Source organism: Equus caballus, chromosome 3 (genome assembly GCF_041296265.1).
Source record: "Equus caballus isolate H_3958 breed thoroughbred chromosome 3, TB-T2T, whole genome shotgun sequence".
In the NCBI taxonomy this organism is placed as follows: domain Eukaryota; kingdom Metazoa; phylum Chordata; class Mammalia; order Perissodactyla; family Equidae; genus Equus; species Equus caballus.
The window spans coordinates 31,323,663-31,338,563 of record NC_091686.1 but is presented as its reverse complement, the minus strand read 5'-3'; the positions used below and the strand labels follow the sequence as shown (position 1 = coordinate 31,338,563).

Below are 14,901 nucleotides of genomic sequence, written 5' to 3'. Positions count from 1 at the left end.
GTATTAGGGAAGAAGAATTCCCAACCTCCTCTCCCTCCTTCCTCCTCCAAGGAGGATTCTTTGGGTCCCTGGGCCTTCATGCTGCTACTCAGAGAAATGAGAGAAGACAATTAGAAGCAGCCAGAGAGGCTGGCTCCCCAAAGAAAGTGCCTGAGGTTCCGTCCTCAGAAGGAGGGGGTGAGTGGGGAGTCAGGGAGAAACTGAGACTTAGCGGCCACAGGATGAGGAATTCTGGGGCAAAGATGGGCAAAGAGGGTTTTCCACAAATCCTGCAATGTGGTGTGATACAGAATTTGCCCCTTTGTCAAGAGTCTACAGCAAAGACATTTCTAAGGTTTCTGGATCCAGCTGAGTTTCTCTGGGCTTCAAAATGCTTTACAGGGAAGGGAGGGAGCTCTGCTTAGTCAGGTCACTCAAGGATGGCAACGATCAAAATGACGCCGTGTTGGGAATGCTGGTCCTGCCCTCTCAGCTCCTGTGCCAAGACCCCACCCTCCTGAGCCACCTGCCCCGGCACCTTGGAATTCTGCCCAGTCCCTGCAAGGCAAGAAAACAGGGCTCTCGAGGAAAGCAAGTGAAAACATCCATCACTCTCTGGGAATTAATTATCAATAACTGCACATGGGAGACACAGCTAGAGACAGAGAGACTGAGCAACGGAGGCAGAAATGGATACAGGGGTGGAGAGAGGCCAAAAGGAGAGGCACACAGACAGGGAGGCACAGAGATGGACACCCTGTGCCAATCACCAGACCAGGACGCGGGAGACAGGCCCTGACAGAGAATGAATGTGTGGCAGAAAGTATGTCAGGTTCTGGAAGCCTAATGCATTGCAACTATCGATTATCCTTCCTAGCAGACGGTGGACCCACACACAGCCCAGTGATCAATGGCCTCTGGACAGCGAATGGCCGAAAACGAACAAGACAATGTGGTAAGAAATTTGAACACAAAGAGAAAGGCTGCCAGACGCCATCAAGCAGAAAAATGAGCTGAAGTGTGTTAAAAGCACCCAACCAATGACTGAGGGTGTGGTCAGGGGTCAACATGTACCTGGCTAGCTGAATTCCAAAAAAAGAGAAGTTAGTTTCAAAGGAGTAAAAATGTAGCTTTCACAGATTTTTCCTCCACCCCAATCGATACCTCAGCCAAGAGCCCAGCTCCACACACCCCAGAGAAAAGGACCAGATCTAGGAATGGTGTGTCACGTGGCCGACCTACTTGTTTGCAGTATAATAGGTAGATATTCAGAAATCTGCAAATCTCTGAAATTTTATCAGATGAGCACCTTTCCTGCAAAGAACGCCTAAGGACGTCTCCCAATTTCTCATCTGGGGTTGAATTTGAGGAAGAATCCTTGAATGGGGAAGTTGTGGAAAGAGGTGTCAGTGATCACCCACACTCAACATAAAGGTTACAGAGGTCAAGAAATAAAACATGCATCACTCATCGTTCAATTTCAATCACACTGGATTAAGTCAATAAAGAGTGTGAAAGTATGGAGAAAACAGATGAAAATCCAAAAAACTCCTTTAATTCCACAAAATGCAACAGAAAGCACTTTTCTAATTAGCTAAATATAAAAACAGAAGAATGTTAAGAACGTGTGATCAGAAGTCACCAGTAAAATAAAAATGAGAATGTTTACCTTCAAAATCATAATCAACGCTATAAACAAAACAGAAGGTAAAATGTCAAAGAGACGAAGGAAGCGTAAAAGATTATGACAGCAGCCAGACCACATGGATCACAACAACAAAGAAATCAGCCTGAATTCCCCCATGTAAAGACACAGTCGCTGACTTGATGAAAGGAGGTCCAGCTGGAGGCACGTCTGAACCAAGACGGCACCCAGGGATTTACAAAGAAAAGCCAGCGCAAGGATTCTGCCACCAGATTTGATCAAATGAACAGGACAAGTTGCAATATCACTAGGAGGGAGAACTTCAGTGAGAAAGTCTGGCACAGGATAAGGGTAAGAACAGAACGACAAAGCCGGCGTCATAACAAGGACAAGACACTGAAACCTTCAAGCCACGGGACAGGATATTGCCATAAACACGGCTGTGGGGATTGGGATGGATACGACCACATTAAAAAGCGATTTTGCTTTATATCAAGAGGCTTACACTGCTCATATTCTTCGACCCAGTAATTCTCCACTTCTGATAATCTATCCTTGAGACATAAGGCAAAATGTGAATATTTACGCCCCAAGTTTACAGTATTATTCATAACAGCGAAAACCTGGCAATAATCTAAAATGCCCAACAACAGAGAAATAGTTAATACATTTAAATAAGAATATTTAAAAGGATGCTTTTGAACAGTTTTAATAACATGGGAAAAGCGTTTTTAAAATATTAGATGAAAAGAAACAGAAAATAAATTTCTGTACACAGAATGGTATTAAGTATATTAAAGAAACATACACAGAGAAAAGGCTCAGAGGGAACGAACTAAAATGTTGACAGTGGTTAGGGAAAGTGGGAATTAGAAGTGATTTGAAATTTTTCTTTATACTTTTCTCTATTTCCTAAATTTTGCATATTGAATGTGGACCATTTATATAATAAAAACATTCTAATAAAGGTCTATAGGTATCAAATAACATGGCTAAATATATAGAAAGGAAAAACATTAGAAATATAAAGATTAAATGACAAAATCCAACTTAGTGTGAGAAATTAGCTCATCGTTGTCCCATAGGACAGAAGAAGTAACCAAAAATAAACAGGGATGCAAAGCATATCGTCAGGAGAGTGTGCAAGTCTTTAAAATGGGCAAAAAAGATGACTGCGTTTCCTGTCGAGCACACCCAGTGGATTAACTAAGTCTTTCCTCGCTCTGGAGCTCCTTTTAAAACTGTAAAATGTAGAAAACTGATGATAACGCAAATAATTCTCATCCTCAGAAATGCATATGAATTTTGCCCAGTAGAATGCAACGGATTGTTGCCCTGTGGATAGCAACCAGTTTTGCATTTATTCGCAAATCCATTTCATTATTCCTGGTTGCCTGTATACACCGCGTGGGTTCTTTGAATTTTCCTTTGAGGCAGCCGTAACATCTTATGGTTCTCACATTAATGGATGAGTTAAATAAAATCTCTGTCATGTGCATTTTATATTTGTACAAGAGACACAATTTTACCTCTTTACAAAGTTGTCTTTTCACAGCATATATTTCATAACAAAGAAAGGTTAGCTATTTTCCAATTTTATATTCTGAAAGTACCGTCCACATCTTTTCTCAAGCATCCATGAGATAATTATAAAAACAAATCAAATAAGATGTAATGAAGAAATCTCGACACATTAAAAAAAATAGACTAGAACTATCAGTCACTCGGTTTTATCCTAACACCATGAAACGAGAAATGAGTGAGGACATAACAGATTATTGGGGAATATTGAGAGAGGCATTAGTACATATTAAAATCTACGATTGCAGTGAAAGTATCATTCAGAGGTTAAATTTTTAAAATTCCAAACTTCATATCACAAAAATTTAAGTATTCCATTTCACATATGAAAAAGAATAGCAAGAACAAGAAATCTGAGGAAATAGGAAGAAGGTAATAACAGTGGTGAAAACTATAAATGTGGTTGAAAACATGAAATTTAAATAAATGTGTCAGTGGCTGGTTATTAGAACAACTAATTAAAACAGGCAAAATTCTGCCAAATATAAGTTTTTAAAATGTAGCAAAATAGGACAAAAATTAAAATAAGACCTGAGCTATAACAGCAGAAATTTTTGAACTTAACCTGCATTAAGCGCCTCTTTTGTGTCAATGATTTAGATTTTTTTTTAAAAAAATCATAAGAACATACTATGCATAATTGATCACAAAACTGAACACATCAGTAGTTTTGTTTAAAAATATACTAAAATGGACACAAAAAGTAAAAAACTAAAACCAGGGTTGACCTTAAAATAACTTTTAAAATAATCTCCTCCCCTCTTTAGCACCTCGACCCAAGCCTTATGGATAAATTCTTTCGACTTTTGAATAGAAAAATGATTCTATGTTAGAGAAGCTGAATTACACAGAGGAAATATTCAAAACTGCCTCACAATTCATCCCAAAATTACCATCCAATCTCAATTCTCGATAGAGACAGAGATAAAACACTCAGCGAGTGACAAGGATTTAGCAGCGCGATCAAAGAATAATGCACCAATTAGGGTTTATCACAGGAAGCTAAAAATTGTTCAATAGGACAGAATCTAATAATAGAATCCACCCCATCAATAGCTTCAGAAAAATCAGATGATCGTTTAAAAATGCCAAAAAGGCATTTGAAAAGATTCACTACCATCTCCTAGGATGAAATTTAGTGAAGGGAAGGCAAAAATATTTTTTAACAGGCTGAAGAAGATTCTACAATAAGAGCTGGTATTAATATTATAATTGGTGGAGAAATACTAGAGAGGGGCCTGGAAAATCAGGAGGAAAACAAGGATGCCTCACGGAGCATCATTACAGGGATTTAGAACTTGGGGGAGATGCTAACAGCGCCCAACAGAGAAAGAGGAGGAACACAGATCAGAAACGAGGAAGGTACCACCGCGGGTAACTGACGCCATCACTTCATATCAACAAAAGCAGCAGAGTCAACTAAAATCAGGGGCTGCAAGAGAAGCACTGGAACCCACACTCAGTGAGCTGCATTTCTACAAACAAAAATCCATGAGAAAATAGCCAGAAAAAGTAATGGCAACCAGCACTGCCACAACCTCCACCGAGAACACGCCAACGTCCCACGCGCATGACTTGTGAGAGCAAAATCTCCAGAGCTGGTCTAAATCATAGTGGTAGCAGTCACCATCCTCTCCTTGAGGGAGAATTAGGTCACCTCTCTGAAGAGTGATGACTAAAGACGAGAAAGCAGCCAAGGATGTTAGCAATGCCTCGCAAAAACACTGCTGGGAAGTGGCCCCATGCAGAGAAGAGAAAGCTGAGGCTCCAGGAGGCGGCGTCAGTGGCCAGCAGTCCCATGTGAGCATCCAGTGCACCCCCAATGGCGGAGCTGGGGCGGATGCCCTTGTCGGGGTGACTCGGGTTAGAGTCTGGGGTCTTTCTGAGCTCCCTTCTAATCCTCGGTCCACCCTGATACTTTCAGAATATCCAACAAGAGTCTACAGGATGAACAAAGAAAGAGAATCGGTCTCACATGATATTAAAATAAACTTTAAAACACTGGACTGAGAAGAGCAGGACGCTGGGACAGAGATGGAGATGCAGCCGAGTGGAGGCTCCGGGTCAGGCCCAGCTACTTTCGGATATATGGGAAGAAAGGCATTCTCTAAGGCACGGCAGAGCTGTAACCGAGCAGCACTTGAAAAAAACGTACAGGATTGATCGTTCCCACGTCTGGGCATACAACAGGAGCCTAATAATAAAAACTGGTGGGCACCTTCGCTCTGTGCCAGGCCCTGTTTGGAGAAGCTCAGAAGCCTGCCTTCATTCAATCCTCAGAAGGACTCTATAAGGTGAATGCTCCCATCTCACAGACGGGGAAACTGAGGCCCAGAAAGGGAAGAGACTGGCTCGGGGTCCTTCAGTCAGGTCTGGCTGACTTTACCAGCTAAGCTCTCCGGCCTCAACCAGCAGATGGCCTTTTCTGAGCTCCCACAGCTCAAGGTTGCTGGTAGGCTGCACGCCCGCCCGTGGGCATCTATGTGTCCCTCACAGTGTGGCCAGCTCCCAGATCCCTCCCTGTGTGCCTTGGTCAGTGTGCCCAAGCGGCTGCCCCCGCTCCTGGCAGACTGACCCTCCAGTCACCCCTGGGTGGGCCTGGAGTCCCATGCTGTGCTCCTTACTTCCTGCTAGGTCCCTGACTCCGTTTCCCCTTTCATTTCAGCCTGCAGCTTTTGGCTGCAGGATTCACCCTTCTGAGCCTGTTTCCAGAGCTATGAAATGGGGGAGGTGACTGCAGCTCCCCACGGGGCTGCAGAGGTCCTCAGGAAAATTAGTACCCTCTTCTCTGTGGGTGCACAGAAGGAACACAGCTGCCTGTCTCTCCAGAAGCCGCCAGCCCCACGGGGGTGTAGACTCAGGGGGCATGAAGCTCGGGGGATGGGCTGCTGCTGCCCATCTGAGCGACAACGGAGAAGGCACAATGACGCCCAGCCCACAAGCTGGCCCCGTCTCCCTGCCTTCTGTCCTCCCCCGGGGCACGCATGCAAACACGGGGCCACAGGCCTGTGGGCAGACTTCACACCACATTGGAGGTCTCCCTCCGGGCACATAGGGAAGCCCTTAGCTCAGCACCGACCCCTGCTCCTACTGGTTCTACCGCCCAGCTCACGTCTCCCTCCCGGACGCGCACCCTTTCTCCCAGACACCATCAGATTCCTTGGTCAAGTTCAGATGTGTGAACCCGCCCCTCACCCTCCCCTTCCCATCGGGTAACCCTGCTGTGGGAGGGCATGAGACTGACAGGGATGACACCTGTCCAAGGACCCTGGAGGGCTGGGGGTGACTGCAGCTCTGTTTCTCCATCCCAGGACCATGCCTGATTCTGGGAGAGGGCCTCACGCTCCAAACCAGACACTGGCTGGACAGGGCCATTCACCAAGCTGCTCCCCTCACTTCACAGTTTATCTCAGCTCCCTCTAAGAGCCCCAAGTAAAGTCCACCCGAGACCCAGGCCCACCCAACACTTGTCATCACAAATCCAGGCACCCATGGGTGAGGATGCTCTAGAGAAAATCTGAAACCAAACCAGCATTCAGGCCTGGGACCCCCAGGGCCACCCATGGCCGCTGACCTTCTTGGTGTAGCCCATGGCCTTCAGGACAGAGTGATTCAAGGTCTCCAGAGAGGCCAAGACATCTTCATAGTCCCCCATGTGGTCCACAAAGTAATCTGGGGAAGGGGAAGCAAAGGTCACGGGTCATAGGAGGATTCTCCCCTCCCCCGGGGCCCTCCCACCAATCCCGCCTAGGCACCCCATGGGCTCTCCCCAGTTCCAACAACCCCCACCCCAGTCTTGGTCTCCCATAGCCGGGTGCCTACCACACAGCTCCTTGGTGTCCACATGGCTGCCGAGAGAGAGGAGGGGGGAGACTCAGAGCAGGCCCATCCGGCCTGCCCCACGCGGCGCACCCTGTGCCCGGCACCGGGCACCCCACTTTACAGCGGAGGGTGCAGCAGGTAAACGATGCCCCTCCCTCTGAAGGACGGAGCAGGACTCCATCGCTGTCTGCACGTCTGTCTGACCCCATCACCAGGTTTCCCCTCCCAAGGTCTGCGACCACGTCCTCAGCCAGCAAAAGGGAGGGGAGAGGAACAGGGTCCCCTGACGATTATGGGATGTCAATAAAGCTCTCATGTGATGCGCTGCCCCGGGGCACCCCCGCCTGCAGGGTCCTGAGACAGCCCTCCTTGTTCTCGCCCCAGCCCGGGGGCCCGCATCCCCATCCCTGCAGGGTGCAGAAGGATCCCGTCCTTCCTCGGAGGAGGCTGGCACGAGAAGGCCACCACGCGGGTGACGACGGTGCGCGCAGCAGCCTCAGGACAGAGACGCGAGGGTGGGGCGTGCTGGGGGCGGGTTCTGATAACCCTCCCTTTCGGGGCCCAGTTCCCTCACTGAGAGAGGAGGGGGAACCCAGGTTCAACAAGACCCTTCTGGGAAATGGCTCCCGGGGCCAAATGAATCTGGGCTCAGAGGCCCTGCTAGCTCTGTCTTGGAGGTTCCCTCAGTTCACATCGCATACTAAAGGTTCTGACAAGTCCTGCAGAAAGGAGGCCTGTTTAATTGTGCTTGAACTAGCGTTTGCCCCATCTTTCTGATCCGCGTGAACTGTTCTTGGCAGAAAGCCTACGTAGCACCCAAAGAGTGAACCCTTGCTGCTCACGCTCTGGGGAATGTCGGAGAACAGTCCTAGAGGCCTTTAGAGTTTTGACTTTCTCTAACGGTGAGTCCACCCTGCCCCCCTCACACACTCTCATGGTTAAATTCTCAAACAGCACCTCCGTGTCCCTCCCCCCAGCTGGCCTGATGCCAAAGGCCCCAAGTGAGAATCAATAAATCAGTAGGCACCTGCCTTGGCCCTTTCAAAGCTCCCGGGGGCGGGGTGCTGCAGGAACCCTCAGAAATTCCATCTGGCTCCAAACAGCCCTTCCCTGGGGAAGCTGTGTCCTTCTAGTGGCCTCCTGGACAAGGACACTCGCTCCACCTGCTCCACCCTGGTCCCCAGCGCCCACCTCCCAGGACACTCTCAGCCCCAGTCTGGGGTCCAGGCCACCACTGCGCTGGGTCCCTTGCAAATGGGCCTGATGGCAGCTTCTGGTCCAGACCACCTCTAGCCTGTCTCAGGGGACGCCAACTGAGCAAAAGTGCCCCAAGCAGGCCTCATGACTCAGGCCCTCATCACCTGAGTGGGCCTGAGGAAGGCGACCAGGTGTGGGGCGGAGAAGGGGGTTGGGCCTCATCCTGCTTGGGGAACCCAAGGAAAGGGTGAGGCTGGAGCTAAGGCTGGGGTGGGAGGGGGTAACTTTGAGCAAAATGAGTGCTTTCACTAGATTTAGGGATGGGTTGGATGTCTGGAGTTTCTGGATGATTCTGGGACGCACGCAGGTTCAGGTTACGATCGGGTTGGAGAAAAGGTGCAGAGTTAGAAGCAGGGTCAAGGGCAGAGTTAGGATCAGGATTTGGTTATGGTTTGTTTGAAGACGGGATGGGTGAGGCTCAAGGTCACAGGGTTACCGCTGGGACTGGGAACAAGCACGGGGCGTGGGGTCAGGACTGGGGTCAGCAGAAGGCCAACGTCACTGCCAACATCCCCTTTTCATTATCTTGTGCACACTCTGCAAAATCTAGGGTCCCTCCCTGCCTGGCCACGTGTGCTCAGAAGAGACCCACTTGCCAGCGCAGCATCAATCTGCCCACTCCCCAATCATCACGGGGGGCCGTGGGGGCTAAACGGAGCTGACTTTCAGATGAGCAGGTTTGGGGGTTCTCAGGTCTCTGGATCCTCCAGGGGAGTGGAAAATGGGGAGTGGGCCGTGGGTGAGAAGGAAGATGCCCCTCCTCCCCAGCGACGGGGGAGGTGGGTGGATGGGGCTCACTTGGTGTTGTCAGAGTCGATGGTGTGGAAGAGATCCTCCAGCTCCTTCTCGTTGAGGACGCCATCTGCAAAGAAGAGCTGGAACTCCTCCAACGACAACTTCCCGTCATCTGCAAAGAAGGGAGGGCGGAGGGAGGGCAGCTGGCGTCTAAGAGACAGGACGTCCCCAAATCCAAACAGTTCCCAACCAACAGATACGCCCCGTCAGATAATCCCCACCCGCCCAGCTGACTCCCAAATGGACCTGTAGATTCCAGGGCACAGAGAAGCAGACCCATCCAGCTGGTCCCCAAACCAAGAGACCAGCCCCTAAGTACAGATGATCCCCACACTGACACAGACGACGACCAGCAGCGGCTAGTGTGCTGGGGCTCGCCATCAGGCACTCAATGGACGGAGAGCACCTCTCCATCGATTAGCCTGACCGCCCGGAGGAAGGCACCAGGTGAGGTGGGGGCACTCCTTTGAGAGGCAGGTCCAAAGCCGGCCAGTCTGATGGCCGCTCTCCCTTGCTTCCGAATGCCCCATAACCTCCCCACATGTCAATCATTCCCAACCCCGGCTCTCAGCTGCTGATGCTCGAGAGGGAACCAGCCCTCTCCATGCTGCCCATCCACACGGCAAGCCTCAGGCCTGAACCTTCGCACGGTCTGACGTGGGACGGCTGCCAACAGCCGGCACGGAGTTCTCCCACTGCCATACACACAGTCCTGAAGATGCCAAACCACGAGGGAAGGAGGTGCCCGGCCCTCCTGGGGGCTGGGGGCTGCGGTTCTGGGCTGGGGAGGGGGCGGGCTCACAGCCGATGTACCGACCTGTCCCACCCATTTCCCTCCGTCTCACCTCTTCTCCCTCCACTTGCAGTCGCCCTGCCCCGGGTACCACCATCTGCTGAGGATGATCTCATGGGTGGGGGGTAGATGGGCCACTGAGGGAGGGGCTCAGGGCAGAACAGCAGTGACAGGAGGAGTGGCAGTCCCCAAGCTTCCACCCTCAGCTCCTCCCACAGCGCCCACCTGCCAGGGAACTCCTGCCAGCTGATCCCACCCCCCTGCAGCCATCACCCTCTCCTCAGTGATCTTAGAACGGTTCCTGCTGCTCCTTAAAGGAGCCGAGTCTGTGGGAGGCAGAGGAGGTCAGGGAGCAGGGCCAGCCCAGGACACTTCTGACCCCCAGCCCCTCTACGCAGACCCCCTTCTATTACCTCCAGCCAGTCTGCAATCAAAGTCTCTGCCAGCCCACATGGCACCTTTGTGTGGATTACAAAGAGATGCCCCTCAGGGCTGGTGTGGGATGGAGCCCAGTGTCAGGGCACGTGGGCTGGGAGCGGAGTGCAGACTGGATCTGAGGCCCCCAGTTCCTGCCGGTAGTTGCTCTTGTGCAGGGCACAACCTGCCCAACCACACATGGCAGACGTACTTGGGCCCAGAGTGGAAGTCGTTCTGATGTTGTCAAGACTCCGGAGCTTCTATCTCTGTCCCCAGCAGCTCTATGGGGGCTCAAAGAGGGGCAAAGGGACGAGCTCAGGAGGGGAAGAGCCTCACCTCTCGCCACAGCTGCCCTCCACCAGTCTCCTCTGGTTGCATAAGCCATAAAGTATCAGGGGCTGGGAGAGAGGGGGAAGGTGTGCGCATGTGCACGGGGGGCTGTCCCCGTGTGCCTCGACACCCCGGCTCAGGCTTCAATGCCGCAGAGGGAGAACGAACCTGTGACTTTCAAAAATAAGAGTGCCTCCCGAAAACCAAACAATGACCCCCAGCTCCACATACAAAAGACCCAGAAGCCATGAGAACCACGTGACACCAGCTGTAAATGCGGAAACTCGAAGGCTGGGGTGTTTGCATTCTGTGAAAGGGGAGACTCTCCAAGTTTCCTTTGGCAAGACCCATGATAAACCAGGAACCATGGTGCAGAGATGCAGACACACGGAGCTCCTGCTGCATACTCAGTCTTCACAACACCCCACAGCATCAGCAGTACCACCGCCCCCATTTTACAGAGCAGTAAACTGAGGCACAGAGCAGTTAAGGGACTTGCCCAGGTCCCACAGCTGGAGCTTGAACCCAGGCCATCTGGCTCCTGAGTCCATGCTCAAAAGCCAACCCGGGGCAGCGTCTTGTGGGGAGAGCCCCAGCCACAGGGCTCCATGGAAAAGTCCAAGTCTGGACTCAGTGGAAGCGTGCTGTGATTGATTAGTCATGTCTGCCATGGGCACAGTAAGGGGTCTGCCCCTGGCTGCCATCTCCCTGCCTCCCTCTCCTCCTGCCTCCCCCTCCTCCTGCCTGTCTGGGCACCACCATCCAGTCTGCACTCAGGACAACAGGCAGAGAGAGGCCGGCCAGGCCACCTGAGCACAAAGCCTTCCCGGCTGACCTTTCCTTGTAATATCCCACTGTGGCCCTAATGACCCCAGATCAGCTAACGAGGGGAGCGGCATGTCCCACCCAGGCCTCTGCCCAATTAGACAAGGGGCCTGGCACCCCTGCTGCCAGCAAGGACCCCGAGTGGGGCTGTTTGCAGGTGTCTTCACTAATTAGCATGAGCTCAGCCTCTGTCGCAGCGACCTTTCAAACGCCAGGAGCCTGCTAGTGTGCGTGTCCCCGGAGAGAAGGGCAGCCTGGCCCTCACTCCTCTGCCAGCGCCACACGTCACCACCCTTCTGGGTTTCATGGCCCACGCGGAGGGCAGGCCCCTCATGCTCAGCTCCCCTCGGCAGCCAGGCCCGGGCTGCTCCTCCTAGCAGAAGTCTCTGCCCCGGGAGCCACAGGACAGGCCAGCCCGCGATCCCAAAGGCCTCCACTCCAGCCCTGAGCCTGGTTTAAACCACCCGCCATCTTCTGCCCCTACGCATCTCGCTCGGTGTGCTACACAATTGTGTGTGTGTGCTGCTCTCTCTCTATGAACGTCTCCACCCCCCTTCATCCCTCCGTCCCTCCATCCTCACGCCCCTTCCTCCCCCGACCCCAAATGACGTTTTCAGGCTGTGCTGGGCTGAGGCAGACGGGCCTGCATGGCCCCCAGCTGAGGGTCGGCAGTCCTCCATCGGCTGGCTCCCAGCCCGGCTTTCGTTGGCTGTAAAAAGGGGGTGATGCTTCCCATCCCAGGGGAGCAGAGTGAAGATCAAAGGAGAAAGTCTACTGAAGTCCTGGTGCAGAAGAGATGCTCGGCGGCCGTTGGCAGCCTCCCCGAGACGGGGAGCTCCCCGTGGAGCGCTGGGTGGGAGTCAAACACCTGCTGACAAAGCAGGGTCCACTTTCCCGGGCGGTCGAACCTCATCAGCCGGTCCCAGGGCTCAGATTCCTCTCAGGGAGCCTGCTATGCCCGGAGCGCCCCTCTCCATTCTCCTGACAGCCCCCTGAGGTGGGTACCACTATCATTATCCCCACTTACAGATGGGGACACTGAGGCCCGGAGAGTTTGGGGACTGGCCTTTGTCACTGGGCTGGCAGCTGGCTCAGCCAGGACCTGAAGCCAGCCATTCCCTGGGACAGAGGAGGGGCCCCACCTCCTTCTCACAGGCTCCAGAAGCTCCCCGGACCCAGCATCACACCCACATCAACCCTGGTGACAACCTGCCACAGCCACTCGGCGGTGGCCGGGAAGACTGAAGGCTCTAAGGGGAGGGGTGAGCTCGGCCTCTGTGGGGGCTGCAGAAGCGAAGTCGAGGGTCCCCGCAGCTGTGCTCAGGGGGTGGAAACATGGCTTCTGACAGGGGGACAAGAAAGGAGGATGAAACCCCATTTGTGCCTGAAGGGAGACCAGCGTGCCACCCACCCACCCACACAGGCAAGCTTGCACACACACAGACACACACACACTCTGCAAAAGTTCCTACAGAGCCGCACAACCAGAAAGACCCCCCCCCCACACACACACACACATTCGGAAGTGCAGCACCAGTCACAGAGCATGGCCCCCCAGACCTGCAGCGGTGTACACACTCCACAGCGCGGACAGAGACCCGCAGGCGGACCCCCACGGCTGCACCCCGGTGACATGCACGCACAGCTACGCTCCCACCGAGGAATAAAGCCATTCCCCGTAAGCCCAGACATTTACTGAGTACCTGCTGGGTGCCAGGTATCGGGCCCATGACACGGACAAACCTGCATTCCTACCTGTGAAGACCTCGCGACCTGCTGGAGGGGCCCGGCCAGCACACGGCGGTGGCCATGCAGCCCCGGGCTGGCCGCCCAGTGAAGATGCTAGAGGCCCTTAACCACGTCCCTGATGTTTAATGCTGTTCAGGACACGATGCCACAACCATTTCTCCAGGGCCACTGAAGGTCCCCCCACATCTCTCTCCTTCCTCTGTATGGAATTGCTGCCAATGGTCCTTCATCCCAAGAGGCCTAGGAGGGTCCACGGTCACGCCCAGGCATAGGGGGCAAGAGATGGAGAGCCCTGGAACTGCCTTCCAGCCCAGGCCTGTGCACCCCCCACCCCCAAAAGCCTCTTCTTCGCCCAGCACCATTGGGGGACAGGTCCACACCAACCCCCTGCAGGGAGGGAGGGAGGTGCTGGGGCCCCGAGCTAGAGCCACCACCATGAACTGTAGCCTAATGGGAGAGGCACGGGGGCCTGATGCTTTGGGGGACCTGAGGGCCCATGGGGACAGGCAGCAGGTCATCTGTCCCCAGCACAGGCCTTGATTCTCAATCAGCGTTTTCTCAACGAACAAACACGGAGCATGGCTTGCTTCTCTTTTTATCAAAGTTTGTCACTCAGCTGCCTCCTTGCAATTCCCCAACAGCCCAGGGCAAGAGACAGGTTAGGGGTTACCACCCCACTCTACAGATGGGGAAACTGAGGCCTGGAAGGGGCCCTGGTTAAAGCGCACGGAGAGTGCTTGGGGCCCGAGAATAATGACCATGGTATTTAGATGAAGTCGTACCGCTCTCTGTTTCAACGGGGAGCCTCAGGCTCAGGAGGGCTTGGTAAACTTCTCAGGCTCTCCCCCCCCCACCACCACCCCCTGCCTTCCTCCTGCAGGGTGGAGCTGTTCCAAGAAGTCAGGACAAGTGGAGTGTCATAAATGCACTGGCCACAACAATGTGCTGCTCACATTGTTGGGGAGGCTGCATGATGTGGTGAGAAGTGCCGGGGGTCTGCGGGAGAGCCTTGACTGCCTTCCTGTGGCTGGGCAACCTTGGGCATGTCACTTAACCTCTCTGGGCCACTATGGAGTTGACAGCACCGACTGCAGCAGGTTGCTGTGAGGAGGAGATGTGCCCAGGCCTGTGAAGAAGTGAGTGAGGCTGGGAGCTTCCCAAAGGGTGGTCTCTGGACCCCCACCTGGGCTGCCTTGATCCAGCCCAGCTGCGTAAGGGTTAACGTACACCAAGTATGTACTACGACCAAGACGTCTCCACCACACAGACATCAACTGGTTGAATCTTCACGGCATCCCTCCCTACTAAGTAAGAACTCTGGGAGTCCCATTGTACAGATGGGGAAACTGAAGCACAGAGCCAGGACGCAACCTTCTGACTTCAGGGTCCCGCACTCTTAACTTTTAGGTTCATGGGTGTCCATGTCCTGTGTCTGAGCCCTTTCCCTGAAGCATCGGGACAGAAAGAACCAAGTCCTCACTCAGGCGACCGCCCCGGAGGGAAACTCACCATTTTTGTCCGCACGTCGGAAAATCTGCAGAGAAGAGAGGTCGAGTCAGCCTGGAGCCGGGCGCGGCAGGCGCCCTCCAGAGGTTCGCACTGTAACTGAGACCCCTCCCGTCCCAGGGGGCCTGGGGAAGCTGAGGCCCCCTCCCCCGCCCCGCGGGGAGACCCCGGGGAGGGATGTGGCAGGCGGAGGCCCCCAGCC

General features: G+C 53.2%; 1 protein-coding gene across 1 annotated transcript in view; it reads right to left on the bottom strand.

The window, feature by feature from the left end:
- NECAB2 (N-terminal EF-hand calcium binding protein 2) overlaps positions 1 to 14,901 on the bottom strand; it is a 29,668-nt gene that overhangs the window by 12,197 nt on the left and 2,570 nt on the right. The window contains exons 2-5 of the mRNA XM_023637393.2: positions 14,703 to 14,727; positions 9,083 to 9,191; positions 7,028 to 7,053; positions 6,780 to 6,877 (exon numbers count right to left, since the gene is read on the bottom strand). Of these exons, the coding sequence (XP_023493161.1) occupies positions 6,780 to 6,877; positions 7,028 to 7,053; positions 9,083 to 9,191; positions 14,703 to 14,727 (258 nt within the window). The remainder of the gene's footprint in view (positions 1 to 6,779; positions 6,878 to 7,027; positions 7,054 to 9,082; positions 9,192 to 14,702; positions 14,728 to 14,901) is intronic.